This window comes from Sminthopsis crassicaudata, chromosome 2 (assembly GCF_048593235.1).
Source record: "Sminthopsis crassicaudata isolate SCR6 chromosome 2, ASM4859323v1, whole genome shotgun sequence".
In the NCBI taxonomy this organism is placed as follows: Eukaryota; Metazoa; Chordata; class Mammalia; order Dasyuromorphia; family Dasyuridae; genus Sminthopsis; species Sminthopsis crassicaudata.
Genome location: NC_133618.1, coordinates 450,302,461 through 450,326,553, shown reverse-complemented (window position 1 = coordinate 450,326,553; position 24,093 = coordinate 450,302,461). Strand labels below are relative to the sequence as shown.

The following is a 24,093-nucleotide window of genomic DNA, read 5'->3' as shown; positions in this document are numbered from 1 at the left end:
ATCCACAACAATTGTAGTAGCAACAATATTACAAAGATAATCAACTTTGAAAGATTTAGCAATGCTGATAAACATAATGGACTACATTTCCCATGATTTATGATAAAACATACTATCCATCTCTGGGTAGAGAACTGATGGATTCAGAGGACAAATTGAAGCATATTTTTTCTTTTTTTCTCTTTCTTGACTTTTTTGGGGGAGCATGGCTAATGAGAAAAGTTGTTTTGTGTGACCAGAAAAGTTTTTAATAGAATTTAAAATTGTAAGGAAAAATTAAAACTATTTAGTCCAAGACAAACTCTGACATACAGGAGGATCTTAATGTACGATTGTTAACTTGAATTGAATTTAATCAGCTCCCTTCATTTTACAAATAAGGAAAATGAGAATTATGTAGCTCATCCATGTGTGTACAAATAAATAGTAAGAGAAATAAGATTAAACCCACATCATGAGATGCTAGACCTAGTGCCCTTTCTACTCTTGCTCATTGTTTCTTTGAAAGAGTGATCTGCATGTGATGGAAGTGGGAACAGTGTGATGGCATGTTTCATGCTGTCTTTGGGGCTGAGTAGTTTGAGGAGCTGGACCCACCATCAAGGCCTCCTTAGATAGAACAGAATGATTGTCCCAGAAGTCTAAAATATCAGCCCTAGAGTTCCAGATAAGCTTCATTCTTATAAAGTGCTTATTGTATTCATAGCTCTCCTACTTCTTGAATCCACAGAACACACAGTCTAATAGCAGGTGGTCAATGTGTATATCTCATATTGAAGAAGAAAATGTGGAAGAGAAATCTATGTATGCTAATAAAAATCTCTAGAATTTAGAAGTCTTAAGAGTGATAAAGCACTTTTTCTGTGTTACTTAATTTAGAATGTTCACAATATCTGTTTGACAGGGTAAAAGTTGTTCCTTTTTATAGGCATACATTCAAGTTTGCAGAGAGATATGAAGTCCAATGAAAAGAAAATGAAAGAGCTATAAGGAAGAATCAAAGGCATATGACTAAAGTTATCATTTTTTCCCCACCATCCCAGACATTTCCATCAATTCAGAGAACAATTGCTATTGCTAGATTTTTCCCCACCCCCATTCCCTTATAATGACTTTCACTCCTCTATAGGTATACATATACCGTTTGGATTATACATTCTTCATCTCAGCATTGAAATCCCTCATCTCAGCCTTTATTCCCTGGCCCAGGCCATGCCATTCCCTCAGTAATGATCCCATACCCAATACATCCCACATCTCACTAATTCTCCTATTTCATAATTCAGAGTATATACTTTTTTAATGGAAGGAGAATCCTGTCTCCTCAACTATTCAAAGAACTCTTCCATGATTCTAAGTTACAGACAGCAAGTAAACCTAGGTCTCTCATGAATCAGGGCAATGTTCCCTCCTCTTTTTGACAATGGACTGGAGTAGATTAAAGGAGTAGTAATAAATAACTTTCCCACAAAGTAGGGAATTCACTGCTACCATGGGAAACTTAGAGCTCTTTAGTAACTCACATATGAACTTTAAATTGTCCAATGGTAGTTCCACGATTCTCAAGGACCAGGAAATACTTTCTTTTCTTATCCATCACAGGTCTGATGTCATATTTGCTGTTCAGGTGTACCACAGCATTAAATGTTCCAGAAGATCTAAAGAAAAGGGATATAGATAGGATAAAATCCCATTATTTACAGAGTCCCTCCAATCATGGAAACTAATGGTAAATTCATATTTACATGAACTCTGAGAAGCAATACAGACAAATATATTGATTCACATTTGCCAAAACAGGAAACGGGCTCAGCCTCAAAATTTTGTAAATGAGTTTCTGGAAAAGTCAGAAAGGTACTGTGGTCTCAGGCAGTAATTTGGAGATTCTAGTCACAAGGAGGATTGTAAACAGAGAGGAACATAAATGGAAAATTGAAACCCAAGATTTCAATAATGAACAGTGATAGTATCCACATATAATCAGAGTGAGACTTAGTCTTTCTAAGCATCTCATACTTGCAAAATACTTTCATGCGCATCGCTTCATTTGGTTATCATAAGACAACAAATACCTAACAGGCCCGGCATCATTACCTCCATTTAACAAATAAGGAAAAGCACACAGAAAAAGGCAAACAAATTGTCCAGTATTACAGAGCAAACATTTCTCTATATCTTGCTCTCTCCCCTTCATTGGGGGAAGAAAGATACATGATCTATCCCAAATCCTGATGCACAATTCAAGCCAAAAATGTACAGTCATCAGGAAAATAATAATAATAATGATAATATGAAGACAATATGAAGAGAATGAGATAACAAGAACTCTAACACTCTTATCCAGTTACAAGGAATAGTCACTTATCCTCTTGAACAACAGTCTTCAGGATATTAAATATAAAAGAAATGGAAGATAGCAGCCTGATCATTTCCATCATTTTCATCAAAAAACATGAGAAGACAAATTGTAAAAGAAGACAATTATTTTTTAAATGGCCACAGTAAAAATTGACTTTGAATATGTTTGTAATTTTTTTGTATTCTCCACTATGGTGGGGATTTGAGCTAGGAGAGTGAGTTGATGCATATTGGATAATTTAAAAATTGAAAATTAAAAAGAAATAAAGGTCAAGAGAGCAAGTCATTTGCAATCTGGTATTCCAGAAGTCTGGTGGTCCATGAGTTTAGATGTCAAGACATGAAGGATTTTTGGATTTGGGATTTGGGAGCTAGCTCAATGTCAATGGCCTGAGGAGCAAGGAACAACTTTGGAACCCAGTTCAGTTATATCTAAGAATGGGATTCATTTAAGGAATTGGATTCATCTAGAAGTAATGTCACATTTGAATATGAATTTTAGGAGATTGGAAGTTTTGCTAATTAAGAGCTCACTTTTGCTTGAATTAGGAAGAGAGAACTTGTCCAACTAAGGTTTTTTTTTTTTGGGGGGGAGGGATGGGAAATGTTTATTCTTCTATCTTAGAGTAATATCAAAGTAAAAATCATAATGTAAAAGATTTTTAAAAGATGAGAAGAATGTTTCACAGGAACAATATTAATAACATTAATTCTTCATTCTTCCCTGGTTATTCTCAATTTATAAAATACTTCCTTCCCAACAACTTTGCAAAGAAGGTCATATGAATATGATTATTCACTTTTGTCAGAACTAAGAAGTTGAGGCTCAGAGTTGTGAGAATGAGCCTGAGGGAATGCCCTAAAGAATTGGAAAATCAGAAAGGAGTTGTAACCCGGAGATTTTAAACATGAAGAGGATTATAATCTATGCAGAAAGAGATTAAAAGAAAGAATACTGTGTCCAGAAAGGTAAAGAAGACACTTTTCCTTATCTCATCGTTGTCTGTGACTGGTATCCATAACCATACAGGAATGGATTAACTCTGATGCTGTATAAGCTTAGGAAACATTGAATCACAGAGATCTGGTTCCCTCAAGTTGATACAAAATCTCTGTTTCCCACCCCCACCACTTTCACTTTATGCCATTGAACAGAACCTTCAAGGTTCACACAGATCACTCACGTTTTTGTGGTTAGCTTCCAATATGTGGCCACATTTACTGACAGCTGATGCATATCTTTACTTTGTTGAATGACAAGATTGAAGGAATACATATTTAGCCTGTACAGAGAAGTCACATTGAAGGAGAAATGTCAACAAGTGATATTGTTTAAAGACCCTAAACTTGTGTCAATATATCATGAACCCCAAATTAAACCATCCCTAAATACCAGTCCTTTTTACCCAGAGAAGGATAAATCACGGATTACCCTGTGATCAGGCCATCCTATTGAATTCTGGTGTATATTTGTGAGTGGGAAAGGGATGGGAGTCAGCACAATTCTGCCCAGAGTAGGAATTCAATGGGTTCAACAGGAATATCAGACAAGTGATAAGAAAATTCTGTGGCTCCTAGGAACAAAGCCTAAACAAAGATCCAGGTGGGATCTCTAAGATGAGTATCACAACTGACTCTAAGGGAATCAGACTGTTCAGGAAAGGGACAAAGACATGTACACAATTCAAAAGAATCATTGTAATGGAACCAGTATTTCCTCCATTGTTTTGTGCTTTTCTCCTGTATCTCCAAGCTATAATTTCACTCTGGGTCTTTCAAAGAACATTACATTCCTTTTGATCACAGCTTCTATACAATGCATAAGGGTATTTAGTGTTTTTTAAATCCAAGATTCCTTCTCTATTCTGATATGAAGCTTTAAACCTCCATTTGGAGTTCCCTACATTGGTTGCTCTCTCTCCCACATCATTATGCCCCTTCCCCTTCAAATCCTTTATTCCGGCTATATGGACTTCACATAGAAGCAGAAAAGCAGAAAGGTCCATCTCCCTTTTCTTCAAAATTCCCAGCATATGTCCCCTTCTATTCTGCCATCCAGTCCTCTATAAACTTCATTGACATTATCCAAATCTCTGCCACTGCCTAGAATGTCTGATTCTTGCATTTGAATTTAAGACTCACACAATAGAATGTAATATATTTCTCACTGGTCTTAGTACACTTATAAGATATTTTGGTGTGTAGTTCAGGATTTTTGAGAGATGCTTTCCACAAGCTCCTGGAATATTTTCTTTGATCAAATTTCCCTGTAAACCTGTGGGCAGAGAAAAGGATTTTTGAGACTTTATCTTCTCTACTTCTCCCCTCTCCCCCATATATATATATATATATATATATATATATATATATATATATATATATATATATATATATACACACATATCACTTGCTTGCTACTTTTACCCATACAATAAATCCCCCTCTGAGACATAATTATCAGCACAATGAAGGGACTGGACTAACCACTTATAAATAGTTTAGTCTCTTCTATTAAAACGTATGGTGACCTACCAAAAGTTCTCTGAATGGTTCTGGAAAATCATTCTTGCCTGCACAGAACTCATCCAATCCAACGGCCACAGCTCCCCCCTCCCCAATTCCTTTACCAAGTTCATTCCTTTTTCCTAAATCCCACCTCCCTTTGTTCCAAGCATTATTAATTTGAACCATAGTCTAAAATAACATCCTTTGAAATTCAAATGACTAAAGGAAGGACCAAATTTCATTATTAAGGAATCTGTCAAGTTGATTTCTTTCAGTTAATATGAAGGCTTAAAATACCTAGGAGGCTATAAAGAGAAGAGTCCTTCCAAGAGGTTTAGAAAGAGGAAGAGGGTTCTCATTCTTCACTGACTTCTCAGATTAGCCAACAGTTGTCCTAATTTTTATCCTACCCTGAATCATCTGGGAGAATACTTTGCTAGGACAGAATTGAAACTAAAGTAGAACTAGATCCCAAGAACAATACAAGTTTTTCTGAGAGGGAGTCATGTTGTCTGGTGGCAGCCATGGATTATCAAATAGCAACCAGCATATACCTCCAGCTGAATATGATAAAATATAATTTTAGAAAGGACCTTTGAGATCATCTTGTCCAGTCTTCTTATCACACTGTTCAAGATCACACAGGGAGTAAATTGTAATACCAAGATTTAAACTCAAATCTTATCCAGTGATATATCGGCTGATTTCACCAAAATAGTTCCAATAACATAGTCCTCCCAAATCAAACAAGTCCTAATTGTCACAGTTAAAATTAGAATCCAGATTACCTGAGTCCAAACCTATGGCACCAGTGCACTATGTTGTCATGGTTGAGGGAGGGAGTTATTGGTAGGAATGATCTTACTTCCTTCCCTATTGAAAATTTGGGGAAGTATCATATTGCCTCTTTCTAGTTTGGTAACTCTCTCTTTTTCTATCTAAATGGCTTCAAAAAGATCTCACACTAGACTTTAGCACCCACTCCACACATAATCACCTCCCACTGTTCAGTACATACTACCACCATTTCTTCAAGTGGCATTTCAATTTCTGGTTAGGGATTTCCTGAAAAAAATGTAGGACTTGGGCCAGAGAAAAACTTACCAATAGCAAACTGAAACAGTACTTTTGAAGAAAGAGGTTTCTGAAATGTTGTCTGTGTTGTCCTGGCTTCTGTCGGTGCCTCTGTGGGTGCTACTATTGGGGCTTCTGTCTGGGCAGCTGTCGGGGCTTCTGTTGGTGCTTCTGTTGGTGCTTCTGTCTGGGCAGCTGTCGGGGCTTCTGTTGGGGCTTCTGTTGGAGCTTCTATCTGGGCAGCTGTCGGGGCTTCTGTTGGTGCTTCTGTTGGTGCTTCTGTCTGGGCAGCTGTCGGGGCTTCTGTTGGGGCTTCTGTCTGGGCAGCTGTCGGGGCTTCTGTTGGGGCTTCTGTCGGGGCTTCTGTTGGGGCTTCTGTCTGGGCAGCTGTTGGTGCTTCTGTTGGTGCTTCTGTCTGGGCAGCTGTTGGTGCTTCTGTCTGGGCAGCTGTTGGTGCTTCTGTTGGTGCTTCTGTCTGGGCAGCTGTTGGGGCTTCTGTTGGTGCTTCTGTCTGGGCAGCTGTTGGGGCTTCTGTTGGTGCTTCTGTCTGGGCAGCTGTTGGTGCTTCTGTTGGTGCTTCTGTCGGGGCTTCTGTTGGGGCTTCTGTCTGGGCAGCTGTCGGGGCTTCTGTCTGGGCAGCTGTTGGTGCTTCTGTTGGTGCTTCTGTCTGGACAGGTGTTGGTGCTTCTGTTGGTGCTTCTGTTGGTGCTTCTGTCTGGGCAGCTGTTGGGGCTTCTGTTGGTGCTTCTGTTGGTGCTTCTGTCTGGGCAGCTGTTGGGGCTTCTGTTGGTGCTTCTGTTGGTGCTTCTGTCTGGGCAGCTGTTGGGTGCTTCTGTTGGTGCTTCTGTCTGGGCAGCTGTTGGGGCTTCTGTTGGTGCTTCTGTTGGTGCTTCTGTCTGGGCAGCTGTTGGTGCTTCTGTTGGTGCTTCTGTTGGTGCTTCTGTCTGGGCAGCTGTTGGTGCTTCTGTTGGTGCTTCTGTTGGTGCTTCTGTCTGGGTAGCTGTTGGGGCTTCTGTTGGTGTTTCGGTTGGTGCTTCTGTTGGTGCTTCTGTCTGGGCAGCTGTTGGGGCTTCTGTTGGGGCTTCTGTTGGTGCTTCTGTCTGGGCAGCTGTTGGGGCTTCTGTTGGTGCTTCTGTTGGGGCTTCTGTCTGGGAAGCTGTTGGGGCTTCTGTTGGTGTTTCTGTTGGTGCTTCTGTCTGGGCAGCTGTTGGGGCTTCTGTTGGTGTTTCTGTTGGTGCTTCTGTTGGTGCTTCTGTCTGGGCAGCTGTCGGGGCTTCTGTTGGGGCTTCTGTCTGGGTAGCTGTCGGGGCTTCTGTTGGTGCTTCTGTTTGACTTTTTGGTAAAAATGTTTCTTGAATTCTTTGTAGTATGTTTTTAAAGATTGAAGAAAATGCTTCCAAAAATGAGATTTTTGTTTCTGGTGACTGGGAAGACTGCTTCTGGGCCAAGCTCTGTGTGAACAGGCCACTTAAGAGTATAAGGCTGAAAATTAGAAGGACCTTCATACCTGGTATAAAAAAGAAGAAATCAACATTTCAGATAATTTTTTAAAGAGAGGGAGAAGGGAAAGTAAATTCTTTCTTCAGACAAATTTGTGATGGTCACTATTACCTTTTCTTTTCTTAAGAAATAGGAAAATGTAAATGTTAGTGAATAGAGAAGAGAAGAAATCTGGTACTTCATCCCATTGTCTTTCTGGTTCAAAATTTTTTTTCCTTCTGAGTTTCAAAAATATATTTGAAGAATTATGTTGGGAAAGGGGGAGAGAAAGGACAGTATTTTCATTTAAGTCTCACTCTCACCTTTGCTCAACTTGAATATCCTCAAACATGAAAAGCTGGGTGACTCTGGAAAGAAACTTTATCCTGTTTGCCTCAGTTTCCACATCTGTAAAATGAGCTGGGCAAGGAGATGGCTAACCATTCCAATATCTTTGCCAAGAAAATTCCCAATGAAGTCATGAAAGTTGGAGATGACTGCAACAACTAAACAACCACAACTCCATATTCTTGTTATCTTCCCTAGAAGATACTAGGTTCCTTGAAAATGGATACTACCTCACCTTTGTTTTTATACCTTAGCACTTAGCAGTGTCTAGTACCTAGCAGATGCTTAGTAGGTGCTATTTATTAATTTATTGAGAATTTCAATTACAATGAAATATTTTAGTAATAATTTCTGTAGAAGTAAAAAACTGAGAATGAGGTCAATGCTCATCAGTTGGGGAATAATTAAACCAAACATGGTAAATGTATGTCATAGAATGCTATTGTACCATAAAGACTGATGAACATAAAGATTGCAGAGAAACATGGAAAGACTTATTATACAAAGCGATGCATAGTGTACAGAATCAGCAAAATAATGTACACATTGACTAAAGCTATGTAAGTGAAAAGAATAATAGCAAAACAACTCGAATCTGAATACTGTGTAATTACAATGATCAACCTTAGGCATGAAGAAGAGAGGAGAAAATGTAAATATGCATGTGTGGACATATGGACATACATAAAGATATATAACTATATGTATACATGTAGCTATATATATATATACATATATGTGTGTGTGGATATATGCTTCTACATGTGTATATACCTATATATGCATGTTCCTGTATATGTATATAATTAGGTGAGTGCATATTTTTACCTATATATGCATATATATCTGTATGTATTTATGTATGTATCTGTTAAAATATATGTAGAATTCTGACTATGGAACATTGTATATTCTATCAAATTTAGTTAATATGTTAATTAAACTTGTTAACCTTATTTCTTGTTCTTTTTTTCTCCATTTGTTTTTGTTACAAGGAATAGCTCCCTAGGTAGGAGAGAAAAGAAAGATATAACTGTGAAAACAAAGCAAGGTAACAATTAAAAAAAAAACTTTTCTTTAGATACTTGATTCAGAGTTCTCTAAAACACTTGCCTGATATAGTCTGATTGTATAATCTGGGAACAAGTCCTTGTAAGAATTTGGGGAAAAGAAGTCCCTGAAAAGTCCCCTAGGGATGTGAACATCAAAGAGGCTTCCTAGAACCCCAAGCAAGGGAGGGTAGAAAGTAGCAGGTGGATCTTACCTCAACCTCTCAGAATAATCACAACAGAAGTCCAAATTTTCTTAGTCTCTATCTCTTCCTGTTACTCTCTGCATAGGACAGATCCTTATGTAGCAAAACCAGCCAGAGGAAGCAGGAAACTCAGAATTGTTGACGGATTTCAAAAAAATTGGTTTGGAAGAATATACTTGTGGTCGTTCAAGCATCTTCCAAAGTCAATAATTGATGGTCTTGTTGCCAAAAGAAAGAGGAAAACACAAACAAGTTATAGGCAAGCTAAACAGATATCAATATCATTCTGTCATTCACCAAACTGAAGCTTTGATGAAGAGGGCCAAACTTGGAAATCCCTATTATGAATGAGTTCCTTGCAGTGAGAAGAATCAGGCTTGAGGCATGAAGAAAGGGGACCTATAAGAGTTGCTCAAGGAGGATTCTGTAGTCAAATAGATATACTATCTGACTTTTATATCATCACAGCAGTGATATGATGAGAACTATCAAGGAGAGAGGGTCATTGGTTAGAATGGCTAAACTGCTTGAAACAGGGACTGGCTATCAGAGAAACTAGGTTCAACCACTTCTTTGTTGTATAACTTCATCCTGATTAATTTTGTGGACATGGTAGTGGGACAAAGCTTTGGAAAGATAACTAGGGCTTGTAGCAGGGAAGCCTGTATCTTTTTTGTATTTTCTAAAGCTGAAAGAGAGAATGGAGCAGAATTAATTTCACCCAAATGTCTCAGAATTCTCTGCAGCTAGCTAACATCTCTTTTGCTCCAGAATCCCATTAAATTACCTGTCCCTCAATCTAGAAGTTATGTACCACTTAAGGCAAACACCCCCACAATCTGGCCAACCCATACCCTATAGGAATTCCAAGAGTTTTATATTATGTTATATAACCATGACAAGTGGTTTTCCAGACTTTTCACAAAGACCTCTGAAGAGTGAGGAGCCACTATATTATGAAACAAATCTTTTCCTTGACATCAAGCCTTATCTTGCCTCTTTGCAACTTCCATTACTATTGGCTCTGCTCTTTGAGACCCAGTTTCCTCATGTGAAATTTGAAAGAGTTGAACTCTATGATCTTTTGAGATCCTTTCCAAATCTGGTCTTCTAAAGTAGATTGAAGAGTAGAGCTATGCACAGATGAATTTCTCCCTCCCTTACTATTAATGTTAAGTCTTTTTGATAATGTAACCCAACCTTCTCTGTACATGGTCAATTCTGAAATGGAGACATGCTTAAGGAGCTTTGGAGCACTCCAGATTACCTAAAATGGAGATTTCTTCACATTTTCACATGGATGGAGGGGAGTTGTGATTAGCCTCATGTATCTTTAAAATTAGGAAGACTGAGGTACTTTTTCTTTCTAACTGTGTTTATTTTTGTCATCTTTTGGGGGGCTGTCCTTTTTAGCTATTTTTTGGCAGCTCTTTTCTTCAGCATCCAGTATGAATGCTATGAACTAAACTAATGAAAGAGAAGAAAAATTCTTCCCTATTCTTTCTCTCTTTTATCTTGACTCTGAGAAATCAAAAAATGAGGAAAATTTGTTTCTGTTCTGTGTGGTTTATGCTCTGTTTTATAAGTGGAGCTGTTCCTCATGAACCCAGGTAGCCATGATGAGCTGGAAACCAATCGCAAGATTGCAGGTCAAGTAGTGTAACTAGTCATCCCAGCCTGGACACTCTGAGGAGACCGAATGACTGGGACTCGAGCACAAAGAAAGTTCTAGACTTGGAATAAGATCTACACTCTTTAGGAAACAAGCTAAACACAAACCTAATTTTCTTCCCCTCCCCAGAGTCTAAAATGGTTTATGTATAAGGTGAATTTTGTTTCCTACACTTTGGGGGATTGTTTGTATATATTTTTTAAAAATCTTTTATTATCATACATTTTAAAACTATGAATTAGCTAATCCATGAAGGGTTTGAACTATATTTGTGAAATTATCCAGGGAGAAAATTCTTATCATTCTGTATTAATTGTACTCTATCTCTGTCTACTTGTATCCTAAAAGTCCTTAATTAGAAATGTACATGATTCAAAAATTAGGGTAATGCAAGCATTACTGCTACCTATAAGAGCTTTAGAGTTATGATTTTAAGCTGTAGAAGCTTCCTCTGTGAGCAGGAGAATTAGATTTTGAACCAGCGTCCTTACTATTCAGTGGTAAGAACAATCTAGAGTTTGACAGAAAGAATGTTTTAGAGTTTAGGAAATTTTGAGGTTTTAACTTAAGATTTAGCATCGAAGTATAAGAAGCAAATTAGGAACAGAAGATTTATTTTCTACCTCTGTGGCTTTGTGTAAGTCTTTTAAACTTACTGAGCCCCGATTTCCTCTCATTAAACAAAAAGCTTGGACTATGTACTATTCAATATCTTCTGTAGCTCTAAATACCATGGATTCTAATTACCACTGGGAAGTTCAAGTGTTAATGATCCTAGTATGAATTAAGTGAAACAGATTTTTCCTAAGAGCTAAGGGAATTCTCTGTCTTGAGCTGATAATGGAGCACAGAAAAGGGTTAGATAGATAGCAGGGAAGGGAATTTGCTATCTAAAAGGCTCTTTTATTTTTCTTAATAATATTTTGTTTTTCAAAATACATGTAAGAATAGTTTTTTCTTTTTGAAAATAGTATTTTATTTTCCCAAGTATTTGTAAAGATTCATTTTTGTAGAACTTTGTGTTTTGAATTTTTATCCCTCCTTCCTTTACTTCCTCCCTCCTCAAGACATCAAGAAATCTGATATAGATTAAATATATGCATTTTTTAAAAAATTCCTATGTTGTTGTTGATCTGAAAAATCAGATCAAGAGAGAAAAAAACAGGAGAAAGAAAAAAAGAAGCAAATAAACTACAACAACAAAACGCTATGCTTCAATCCATATTCAGTTTCCATAGTTCTTTCTCTTGATGTGGATGGCATTTCCACCCCAAGTCTATAAGAATTGCCTTGAATCTTTGCATTGTTGAAAAGAGCCAAGTTCAACACAGTTGATCATCACATAATGTTCTTGTTACTATGTACAATGTTTTCTTGGTTTTCTTTGATGGTTTCAGCATCAGTTCATGTAAAGGCTCTTTTCCAATACAGTGCTTTCAATTTACTTTCTAGAAAAATAATATACACAATGACTCAAAGAATGGAAAAGGTTATTTTATTGCTATTATTTTTAGAATTTTATCAAAAATAGGAAGGAGAATGGACATCCTTGCTTTATTTCTATATTTTTTGGTAAAACTTCTAATATATTCCCAATGCATATGATGCTTACTTTTGGTTTTATATAGATATTTTTATGACATTAAAAATATTTTCTTTATGCTTATACTTCTAAGTAAAAATGCTATCCTTTTGTATCTATTGAAATAATCATGTGGTTTTTGGATTTTAAAAATATGATCAATTACACAGATCATTTTCCTAATATTGAACCATCTTGACCTAGTTCTCATAAATTCAAGTTAATCAGAATGACTGATTTTGAGTTCTTATATTTGTATAAATTGTTTTAAGCAATTTGCCAATGAAAGACTATAGTTAAATTTCTTGAATTAATATTAATTATACTGGCCTGGAGTTTTTTCTTGCTTTATCCTTGCCTGGCTTAATTATTAGGTCTATGGTTATTTCATAAAGAGAGATAGATTGAATAACTTTGGTCTCAATTTTCAAGAATAATTTGTGTTGTATTTGAATTCCTTAAACGTTTGATAGAATTCTCCTGTGAATTCATCAGGCTCAGGAATTTTTTTCTTTTAGTAGTTCCTTTACAACTAATTCTATTTCTTTTTTTGATATTAGATTATTAAAGAACTATATCTGGCCATCTGTTAATTGGGTTACTTTATGTTTTAAAAGTATTTCCCTGTTTCTTGAATTTCCTTAACTAAGTTAGTATTTAACTTTCCATAGTAGGCTTTATTAATACTTTTTATTCTTTCTTATTTTGTTGTGATTTTTTCTTGTTCATTTGCTATTTTGTTGATTCAATTCTCTGCCTTTATTACATAGGATTAATGAACAATTTTATCAATTTCCTTAATATCTTCAAAGAACCCACTTTGATTTTATAATTTCTCTCTCCTATATATATGTATATGTATTTATATACATGTATGCATATATGTAATATATATATGATACATACATACATACATATATTTGGTTTGAAATTTAGAGAGAGAATTCTGGGATGATGATTATTTCTTCCACAGAAAAAGATAAAACATTTTGCCTCAAGAAGAAATAAAGAGCAGAAGAAATAAACCAAAGTTAAGGAAAAGCATTTTTTTCTTAAGACCACCTAAGACAATTTCAGAAAGACCTGACCTCAAGAGACAGAGGTTTGGCTTCAGTAAAGTGCAAACACCTCCAGGTCACATCTGCAGAATCAACAACAATAAATTCTGGGGGCAGCTGAGATTAGGAGGTAGCTTTAGCCTTAGAAACTTTCATTTTGGTACACTGTGGTGATTGGAAAGCTGGATTATTGTTTGTCCTTTGTTCTGGAAGAGGATCTTGGCATCATTGAGGTGATGCCATAATAAGAACTTGAATTCCATTTCAATGAGGGAGGGCTATCAGATTATTTTTAAAAAGTCAACTATCTGGAAAAGAAGATCCAGAGTCTTAAAGAAGAAAATGACTCTGAAAATTAGAACTCAGCAAGAAGCCAATGAAGTTATAAGAAATCAAGAAATAACAAAATAAAATATAAAGAATGAAAAAATAGAAAAGAATGTGAGACATCTTAGAAGAAAAACAATAGTTGTGGAGAATATATCAAAAAGGGAAAACATAAGAATAATTGGACTACCTGAAAGCTTTGACCCAAAAAGAACCTTGAAATAATAATATATGAGCAACGACAAAAGAAAATTGTACTAAAGTGATAGAACAATAATAGAAAGCAGAAATAGAACAAATGTACCAATCACCACCTCAAAGAGATCCTACAAAGAAAATGTATAGGAACATTATTGCTAAATTTTGAAGCCTGGAGATCAAAGAGAAAAATTTACAAGCAGTAGCAGCAACAGCAGCAAAAACAACCACAACAATAACAGCAACAGCTTATTGGATCTGGAGCTACAATTAGAATTAGCATTTATCAGAAGCTATAATAAAAGACCATAGGTTCTAGAATATTATATATCAACAATCAAAAGAATTAGAGTTATGGTTGAAATTTTTAATCCAACAAAATTAAGTATAATACTGAATGGAAAAAAGAGCATTCAATGAACTTTCAGATTTTCAGAATTTTGATGCAAACCTGAACTTCAATAGAAAAGTTAGCATATAAGAACCAACATCAAAGACTAATTTCAATGGACTCAACAAGGACAAATTATTTATATTTTATATGTGAAAATATAAACTGTATGTCTAAGATTGAAATTAGCAATCAGGTAGTCCAAAAGAAAGATTGGGGTAGAATGAGTGTGATGTGACTCTAAAAAGCAAAACTGTATAGAAAAAGGTAAAAATTAGTAATTATGCTATATGAATAAGCTGCAAGAGCAAGAAATTACATAGAAGAATTAGAAGGGGAGGAGGGCTAATAGTTCTGAAAAGTTACTCACATTGGGAATTAATTAAAGAGGGAACAACACATACATACATATATGTATGTGTTTAACACATACACATGCATTGCACGCACACACACACACATACATAGCAAAGAGTATGGCAAGCTCCAAAATTGATAAAGAAATAAGGGGAAGAGATAAGTGGGATATAGAATTAAGTTTAGATTCATGGGAAGGGATAAGATGAATAGATTAATTGAATAAAGGGAAAAGGTACATGGAAAAGATAAGGAAGGGATCCAAGGTGGTACAGGGAAGTTAATAGTAAGGCAATTTAAGGAGTGGAATTAAAGTAGAAGAGTTAGCAGGGATAGGAAATAAGAGGTATACAGAATTACATTAACAAAGATCAGGAATAGAATTTATTAGAAAAAAAAGTAAGGATAGTGATCATTGATCTCATATTGTCAAACTTAAAGATTTGATCAAGAGACATCGTCAGCCTTATTAAAATTATTTCAGATGTATGAGTATATGTATATATATATATATATATATATATATATATATACATATATATATATATATATATATATATATATATATATATATAAATATGTGTGTGTGTGTGTGTGTTTCCATAAATATATCTATGCTTAACTGTAGTCTGTTTCAGGGAAGGGGGGTAGAAAAGTAGAAAGTACATAGGAGAGAACAAAAGAAAACCTATAAGGATGCAAAGAAAAGATGGATAGTCATAAATAAAATGTCTCATATTATTACATATGCTTTCATGAAATGGGAATTTATTGTAACATATTTTGAATCCTCCCTGATGTTCTGCTGGGTACATGACAATGGTTTCATCTTTCTTTTTCAGTAATTCTTTTCATTTTTTGTTTTTTCTATTTTGCACTTAGGTTTTAAATAAATAAAAAGATTAAAAGGGGGAAAACTAAAATTGAACAAAGGGAAACTAGAATATTCTAAGACAAAGAAACAATAAAACAAAATCAAAAGAATTAAAAATAGAAGATAACATTAAATATCTCATCAGAAAAACAACTAATCTCAAGAACAGATCAAGGAGAAATAGTTGGGCTGCCTGAAAATTATGATGAAAAAAAGAATCTTGTTATAACATTACAATAAATTATCAAGGAAAATTGCCTTAGTTCTAGGACAAGAAGAAAAGCACAAATGGGGGGGGGGGAGCCTACTGATCACTGCCTGAAAGAGATCCCAGGAAAAAAACTTACAGGAATCTCATATCCACATTTCAAAGTTTCTAGGTCAAGGAGAAAATATTGGAAGCAATAAGAAAAAAGCAATTAAAAACTGTGGAGCTACTACAAGGATTGCACAAGACCTAGAAGCTATTATGTTGAAGGACATAATATAGTCTCGGAATACTTTCTCTCAAAGAGCAAAAGAGCTGGGGATGCAAATAAAGGTAGCTTCCCCAGCAAAGTTAAGTATAATCCTGAATTAACTAAAAAGGGATATTTAACAACTTAAAAGACTTTCAGATATTTGTGACAAAAAGAGCAGAAACACAGGGCAATTGAATATTTGACATAAAACATCCAGGAAAAAAATAAAACATTAAAAACCAGTTATAAGGTATCCAATAAAGTCAGATTGTTTACTTTTTTCCCCCCTGAGGCAATTGGGATTAAGTGACTTACCCAGGGTCACACAGCCAGGAAGTATTAAGTGTCTGAGACCACATTTGAACTCAGGTCCTCCTGACTTCCAGGCTGGTGTTCTATCCACTGTGCCACCTAGCTATCCCAAATTATTATTTTTTTATGAAAATGTTATTCTTTTTTGACTGTCATTTTTATTTGGGTAGTTTAAAAGAAAGGCTTTGGCTGATCTTAGTTTGCTGGGGATGATTCTTAAAAACTATATAAGGAGAGATAAAAAGGAGAAATTGTCAATTACAAATGAGACAAAAAAGAAAAAAATAGATATAAAAAATTTAGGAGGAAGGTGGAGAGTGTTTATTCTTTTTGGGAATGGGTTAAGGGAAGAACATATATATATATATATATATCTAGAAACATATAAATGTCTTCAAAATTTGGAAAGAAATAAAAAGGCAAGGGTATGGTGTTGGGATAGAGAATAAGGGAGGGATTTTTGAAGGGATAGGTAGGTTAAAGAATAGGAGGACAAAGTAGTAGGTAAAAGTAAAGCAGAGGAATGAGGAGGGACAGGACTAGATTGAGAAGGATAGAGAAGAAAAATAGGAAGGAAAATATACAAGTAATTATAGCTTAGAGTGTGAATGGAATTAATTTATCCACAAAATGAAAACTGATTGATAGTAGATCAATTGAATTCAACAATATGTCAAATTTCAGGAAATGCTAGAAAATGAGGGACTTACATAATAAGAAAGATCAAAAGTAGAATTTATTAGGAAAAAGAATTGAGTAACAATCATGATTTCAGGCACAGTTAAAGATAAAATATATTTTAGACAGTATAAAATACCCAAGGATATACTTGCCAAAACACAGAAACTATATGAATATAAACATAAAAGACTTTTTATACAAATAAATTTAGATATAAATAACTTAAGTAATATTTATTGTTCATTTATTGTAAAGCCAGTATAATAAAAATGGACATTTTTTTTTTAAGGCTGGGGTTAAGTGACTTGCCCAGGGTCACACAGCTAGGTAGAGTTAAATGTCTGAGACCAGATTTGAACTCGGATCCTCCTGAATGCAGGGCTGGTGCTCTATCCACTGTGCCACCTAGCTGCCCCCAAAATGGACATTTTTAACCTAAGTAAATCTATTGATGTAATGCCATTTCAATTATATAATTAAAATTTACCTTAATGAATTAGAAAAAATAATAACCAACTTCAATTAGAAAAGTATAAAAATAATAAACTTCAATTAAAGAAGTAAAAGGTTAGGACCTTCAAAGAAACAGAGGGAAAAAAAAATACATGTAAAAGAAACAAATTGAGCAGTATCATCCCTTAAACCAAATCATAAGATGAGAGTATTGTTGAAGTATACAATGGATAATTTTGATTATGTTAAAATTAAAATTTTCTTGTACAAATAAAATCTATTTAAATTTAAATTTAAAATAAATTTAAAAATTAAATTTAAAATAAATTTTAAAACTTAAAAATGAAATTTATCTATTTCTCCTTTAATTTAAGTATTTTAAGTGGATACTTAAGTGGGACACAAAAGTGAAAAAATGGGGAGGGAATCTTCATGTAATTTCATAAAGTTCAAAGGAGGAACTCAAAATGGATACTTTAGGTACCTTAATTTCATGAAGAAAATAGTGACTAAATTATAGTGCTATGAATTTTTGTGATTTTTGGCCTATTTGTTACTTTTAAATTTTTAAATGTATATTAAGGCAAGTAATCCTTTCCTTTTCTATTCTGTTAATGTTCTTTTTGAGAAATATTTTCTCCCTGAGAACTTCTTTAGCTGCATCCCAGAAACTCTGATGTTATTTTAATAAAAATGACCATTTTTTTTCATATAATTATTATAAGAATATAATATAATAATATGTAATATAATAATTTCTATGATTTACTCTTTGTCTCTTTCACTATTTAGGATTTCATTGTTAAGTTTCCATTTGGGTTTGTATTTTTTGTTTGTGGTTCCTGAACCAATTGCTATTTTTATGATGCTATGATTTGTACAGGACATACTTCCCAAAATATGCCTTTGTATATGTATTTGCAAAATCTACGTGCCTAGATACATGGTCAATTTTTATAAAAGTTCTATATTTTGGGCTGAGATTCTTTTTTCATGTTCAGAAGTTCTGGGGAGTTATTATTTTTATTATTTTATTTTCCCCTAATTACATGTAAAAAAATGATGAATATATTTTTTTTAATTATGTTCCAGATTCTCTCTCTTTTTCCTTCCCCCACATTAAGAATGCAGGCAATTCAATATAGGTTATGCATATGTAATCAAGCAAAACATATCCATAACAATTATGTTGAAAGAAAAGATAGGCCTTCCAAAATAGCCTCAAGAAAAATAAAGTTTAAAAATTATGCTTCAATTTTTTTCAGGCACCTTTCTCTGAGCATGGATAGCATGTTTCATTATAATTCCTTCAGAGTTGTTGTGGAATGGTTATGTCATTCACAGTTGATCATACAATATTGCTGTTACTTTGTACACACTATATTTCATTTGCTTCAGGACCAGGAGAACATACTACTCATCATTTCTTATATTCATCATAATCTCATATCACAATTTATTCAGTCATTCCCCAATTGATAGACATTTATTCAGTTTTCAATTCCTTGCTCTTAGAAAAGAGCAGCTATAAATATGTTTTGCACATACAAGTCCTTTTCTTTTCTTTTTTTTTTTTTTTTTGAGATAGAGACATACTAGTGGTATTGCTAAGTCAAAGGATACACATGGTTTAGTTCTAAACTTCTTCACAAACAATGCATTGTCTCATTTTTCCCCACATTCCCTTTTCTGTCATTTTCCTTTTCTGTCCTATTAGCCAATCTAATATAGATGTGGCAACATTTTAGAATTATTTTAATTTGCCTTTATCCATTCAATAGTGAGAGCATTTTTTCACACTGTTATAGATAACCATGATTACTTCATTTAAAAATTATTCATAACTTTTAATCAATTAACAACTGGGAATAGCTCTTATTTTTATAAATTGGACTCAGTTCTTTATGTTTGAGAAATGAAGCCTTTATCAGAGAAACTTGCTTCAAAACTTTTTTCACAATTACTCTCGCTAACTGTATTCTCCCACCCTTATTTATTCTATTCTATTCTCTCTTTTCACCCTGATCCTCATCAAAAGTGTTTTGCTTCTGACTACCACCTCCCTCAATCTGACCCTCTTTCTATCACCTTTTCTTCCTAATTTCCTGTAGAGTAAGATTTGTACACTTAATTCAGTGTGTGTGTCATTCCTTCGTTGATCTAATTCTGACGAGAGTATGGCTCACACTCCCTTCTCTTGCACCTCTTCTTCTCCAATGTAAAAGCTCTTTCTTGTCTCTTTCATGGCATATAGTTTACCCCATTATATGTCTCTCTTTCCCCTTCTCCCAGTACATTCCTCTGTCACCCCTTAATTTAATTTTATTTTTAAGCTATCATCCTTTCATATTTAACTAACACCTGTAATCTAATAAAGAGCAAATTCTTATGAGTTTGTAAACAGTTTAACCTTATTAAGACCCTTATGATTTCCCTTTCCTATTTACCTTTTTAAACTTCTGTAGAGTCTTGTGTTTGAAGCTCAAAATTTCTATTCACTCTAGTCTTTCCATCAAGAATGTTTAAATATTCTTTATTTCATTGAAAATCCATTTTCCCCCCTTGAAGAATTATATTGGTTTTGCTGGGTAGGTGATTCTTGGTTGTAATCATAACTCCTTTGTGCTTTAGAATATCATCTTCCAAGTCCTCCTATTCTTTAATATAGAAATTGTTTAATCTTGTGTTATCCTGTGGCTCCATGACATTTGAATTATTTCTTTTTGTTGCTTGCATTATTTTCTACTTGACTTGAGAGTTCTGGAATTTGGCTCTATTTTGGGATCCCTTTCATGAAGTGATCAGTGGATTATTTTAATTTATTTTTTGCCCCCTGGTTCTGAAATACCAGAGCATTTTTCCTGGAAATTCTTTGAAAGATGTTTAGCCATTTTATCATAGCTTTCATGTAGTCCAATAATTTTAAAATTCTCTCTTCTGGATATATTTTTCAGGTCATTTGTTTTTCTAATAGATAGTTCAGATTGTCACCTATCTTTTTCATCCTTTTGGTTTTGTGTTATTGTTTCTTTATTTCTCATAAAGTCATTAGCTTTCATTTGCTCAATTTTACTTTTTAATAAATTATCTTTTTCAGTGTACCTCCTTTCCCATTTCTTCCAATTATATTTTTCAAAGAGTAGATTTCTCCCCCAGTTTGGTTAATTCTACTTTTTAAGGAGGTTTTTCTTATCTGTAGTGAATTTCTGTGCCTCTTTTTTCATTTGGCCAATTATGCTTTTGAAGGTATTTTTCTTCTTAGTGGCCCTTTGTACTTATTTTACCATTTGGATTAATTAGTCTGCCTTTTTTTGGGGGGGGAGAGTTGAGGTAATTGAGGTTAAATGACTTGCCCAGGGTCACAGAGCTAGTAAGTGTTAAGTGTGTGAGACCCTATTTGAACTCAGGTCCTCTTGACTTCAGGTCTAGTGCTCTATTCACTGAACCATCTAGTTTCCCCAACTTAATCTATTTTAAGGTGTATTTAATATATTTTGTATCTCCTTTACCAAGCTATTAATTTGTTTTTCTTGCATCACTTTAATATCTCTTCCAAATTTTTCCTCTATCTCTCACTTGATTTTGAAAATCCCTTTTGAGTTTTTCCATGATCTGAGACCAATTCTTATTTTTTTCTGGAACACAAAGTTTTGCAAAGATGACTGTTAGAACTATCTATGCATATGTTTTGAAAATAAAAAGTTAAAAAAATGTCATCAAATAGCATCAACAAAAGTCTAACATCAAGAATATCTTATGCAATATCTTCTGTTTTCTCTTATCTCTTGTTTGGCTAAGTACTTTACACTTATGTATAGTCATGGAGGCTTTGTTGCCTTATGTTCTCTAATAGAATATTGCAATAACCTCCTAATACATTTCCCTGCCAGAATTCTTTACTCCCTTTAATCCATAAAGGATAAATTGCTAGACATCTTCCAAAAGTAAACGTCTTGTCCACTCACATCACTTTTCAGTTCAAAAGCTTACAATAACTCCACTCAACATTTGACCTTTAGGGCTGCTGCCTCTTTTAGGCTCGATTAGAACAGGTCTATTTTACTTTGTCTATCAAGGGGATTGTCCAAATATGTTCCCTGGCAATGAAATCTTCATTTACTGACTTTGGCGAAAACAAAGCTGTTTTATTCCAAACTATTATCTTGAAATCCATCATCAGATGTTGTTTCCGTATTTTTATGGTCAGGAGAATTATTGGTGATCTCATAACCAACTCTGTCACCTGGGCTCCTCTCACACTATTCTCCTTTTAGAACATGGGTTCACAGAAAAGAACATTAAGACATAGTTGGCCAGATTCAGAAAGGAACTATGGTATAGATTTCAGGCAAGAGGGCCTAGGTTTATCTCCCAGCTTTGCTCCTTTATATATAAAGCTATACTTTTAAGCTTTTTTGTATCTCAGTTACCTCACCTTTAAAATGAGAAGTTGTAGTCAACACCAAATGTCTTCAATGATCCTATGAGCATTGATTGTCATTTTAAGGTCTTTGTGGTCAGTGTTTTTTGTTTGTTTGGTTGGTTGGTTGTTTTTTTTGTATTCCTAGCACTATGTATAGTGCCTTGTAAATAGTTAGTGATTAAGATAATTCAATAATTATTTTTGATTTGCATCAGCTTTTTCAACTGAATTAAATTAAAGATCTGAACTGTTAAGTTAGATCTAGAACCAGAACAGATTATAGAGCTCTGGGGATCTGAAAGAGCTTTAGAGATAGTCTAGTCCAAACTGTTCATTTTAAAGGGACCACAATAGGAAAACTGATTATTTTAAGGTGACAAAAGAAATAGTCAGAATTCAAGAAAAGGTCTTCAGACTCTGATAGCATTACAGGAATCTGGTGGTGAAATACATGACATTCTGCCTCCTTCAATACCACATTAAATAGTTTTAAGGTTCAAGCAATCAAAACTGATAGACAAAATATGAATGGATCTAGACTGGATCTTTTTTTTAAATAATATTTTACTTTTCCTAATTGCATTTTTAACATTCATTTAAAATATTTGAGTTCCAAATTATCTTCCTTCCTTCTTCCCCTCCCCTGTCCCTCAGACATTAAGCAATTTGATATAATTTATACATGTACAGTCATCCACAATATATTTCCATTTTAGTCATGTTCTGAAAGAAAATAAAGTCCTCCATCAATTGTTTTTCTGAAGATGGATACAATTTTTAATTATACAGCTTTTGAACCATTGCATTTCTGAGAATAACTAAATCATTTACAATTGATCATCATACAATATTGCTGTTATATTCTATATGTAATGTTCTCCTGATTCTGTTCATTTTGTTCTACATCAATTTGTGTAAGTTCTTCCAGGATTTCTTTAAATCAACACGCTCATTATTTCTGATAGCACAAGTGTTTGTCTGTTGTTTTCAAAGAGAACCATGGCATCAGGAAAGTGGTGCCATGACTTAAAAAGTAAATTGAATTTAAGTGAAGGAGGGCTGTGCAGAGTCACAAGCCTCACTTTCTCCTCTGGAGCCATCTATATCTAGTGACAAGATATAGATCAGGACAGCTGGAGATGGCTTTGATTTCTTTCCCAGGTTTCAGTTGTCCTGAAGCAATGCCCATTCAGTGATTAAGACTAGGTAAGAAATGAAGTAAAGAATGACTTCTTTTTCTGAAAATTATCCTGGTTATCATTTTTATAGCATAATATAATTCTGTCATAATTATGTACAAAAGCTTGTTCAGATATTTCTCAGCTAATGCATATGTCTTCAATGACCAATTCTTTGCCATCACAAAAAGAGCTGCTATAAATATTTTTGTACAAAGAAGCCCTTCTCCTATTTTAAAGAAAATCTCTTTGGGTTATAAATCTGGTGGTAGTATTGCTGGGTTAAAAGGTAAGTATATTTTGAACTTAGTTCCAAAATGCTTTCCAGAATGGTTTGATCAATTTACAAGTTCACCAACAAAACTTTAACATCCTAATTTTCCCACATCCCCTCTAACATTTATCATTTTATTTTTCTGAAATGTTAGCTAATCTCATAGGTAGGTGGTGGTCCCTCAGAATTGTTTTAATTTGTATTTTTCTAATCAATAATGATTTAGAGCAATTTGAAAACATGGGAATAGATAACTTTGAGTTCTTCTGAAAACTGCCTGTTCATATCTTTAACCAACTATTACATGGGAATGACTTGTATTTTTTTTTTTATAAATTTGACTCAGTTGGCTGTAAATTTGAGGAATTAGGTCTTTTTTTAGACATATTCACTATAAAATTTCCCATCCCTATTCCTGCTTTCTAATTTTCTTTTAATCTTGGATGTATTAGTTTTGTTTATACAAAACCTTTTTATTTAATAAAATCAAAATTATTCAATTTATATTTCATAATGCTCTCTTTTATTTAGCCATAAATTCTTCCCTTCTCCATAGATCTGAAAGGCACACTATTCTATGCTCCTCTAATTTATCCATGGTATTGTCACTCTTCATGTTTAAATCATGTACATATTTTGACTTTATCTTGCTATATGGTATGAGATGTTGGTCTGTACCTTGTTTCTGCTGAACCATTTTCTAGTTTTCCCAGCAGTTTTTGTCAAATAGTGAGTTTTTGTCCATAAAATTTGAATTTTGGGGTTTATCAAACATAGATTACAATGGTCACTTACTACTGTTCGGGCTGTCTTTTTTAGTTTCATTCTCCTAC

The 24,093-nt window shown here is 34.2% G+C and overlaps 1 protein-coding gene across 1 annotated transcript in view; it reads right to left on the bottom strand.

Moving 5' to 3' along the window:
* Positions 1–23,957, bottom strand: part of LOC141552895 (uncharacterized) — a 34,863-nt gene extending 10,906 nt beyond the window's left edge. Inside the window, exons 1-5 of the mRNA XM_074284814.1 lie at positions 23,939–23,957; positions 5,968–7,296; positions 4,501–4,633; positions 3,543–3,641; positions 1,524–1,658 (exon numbers count right to left, since the gene is read on the bottom strand). Of these exons, the coding sequence (XP_074140915.1) occupies positions 1,524–1,658; positions 3,543–3,641; positions 4,501–4,633; positions 5,968–7,296; positions 23,939–23,957 (1,715 nt within the window). The remainder of the gene's footprint in view (positions 1–1,523; positions 1,659–3,542; positions 3,642–4,500; positions 4,634–5,967; positions 7,297–23,938) is intronic.
* Between the last annotated feature and the right edge of the window lie 136 nt (positions 23,958–24,093).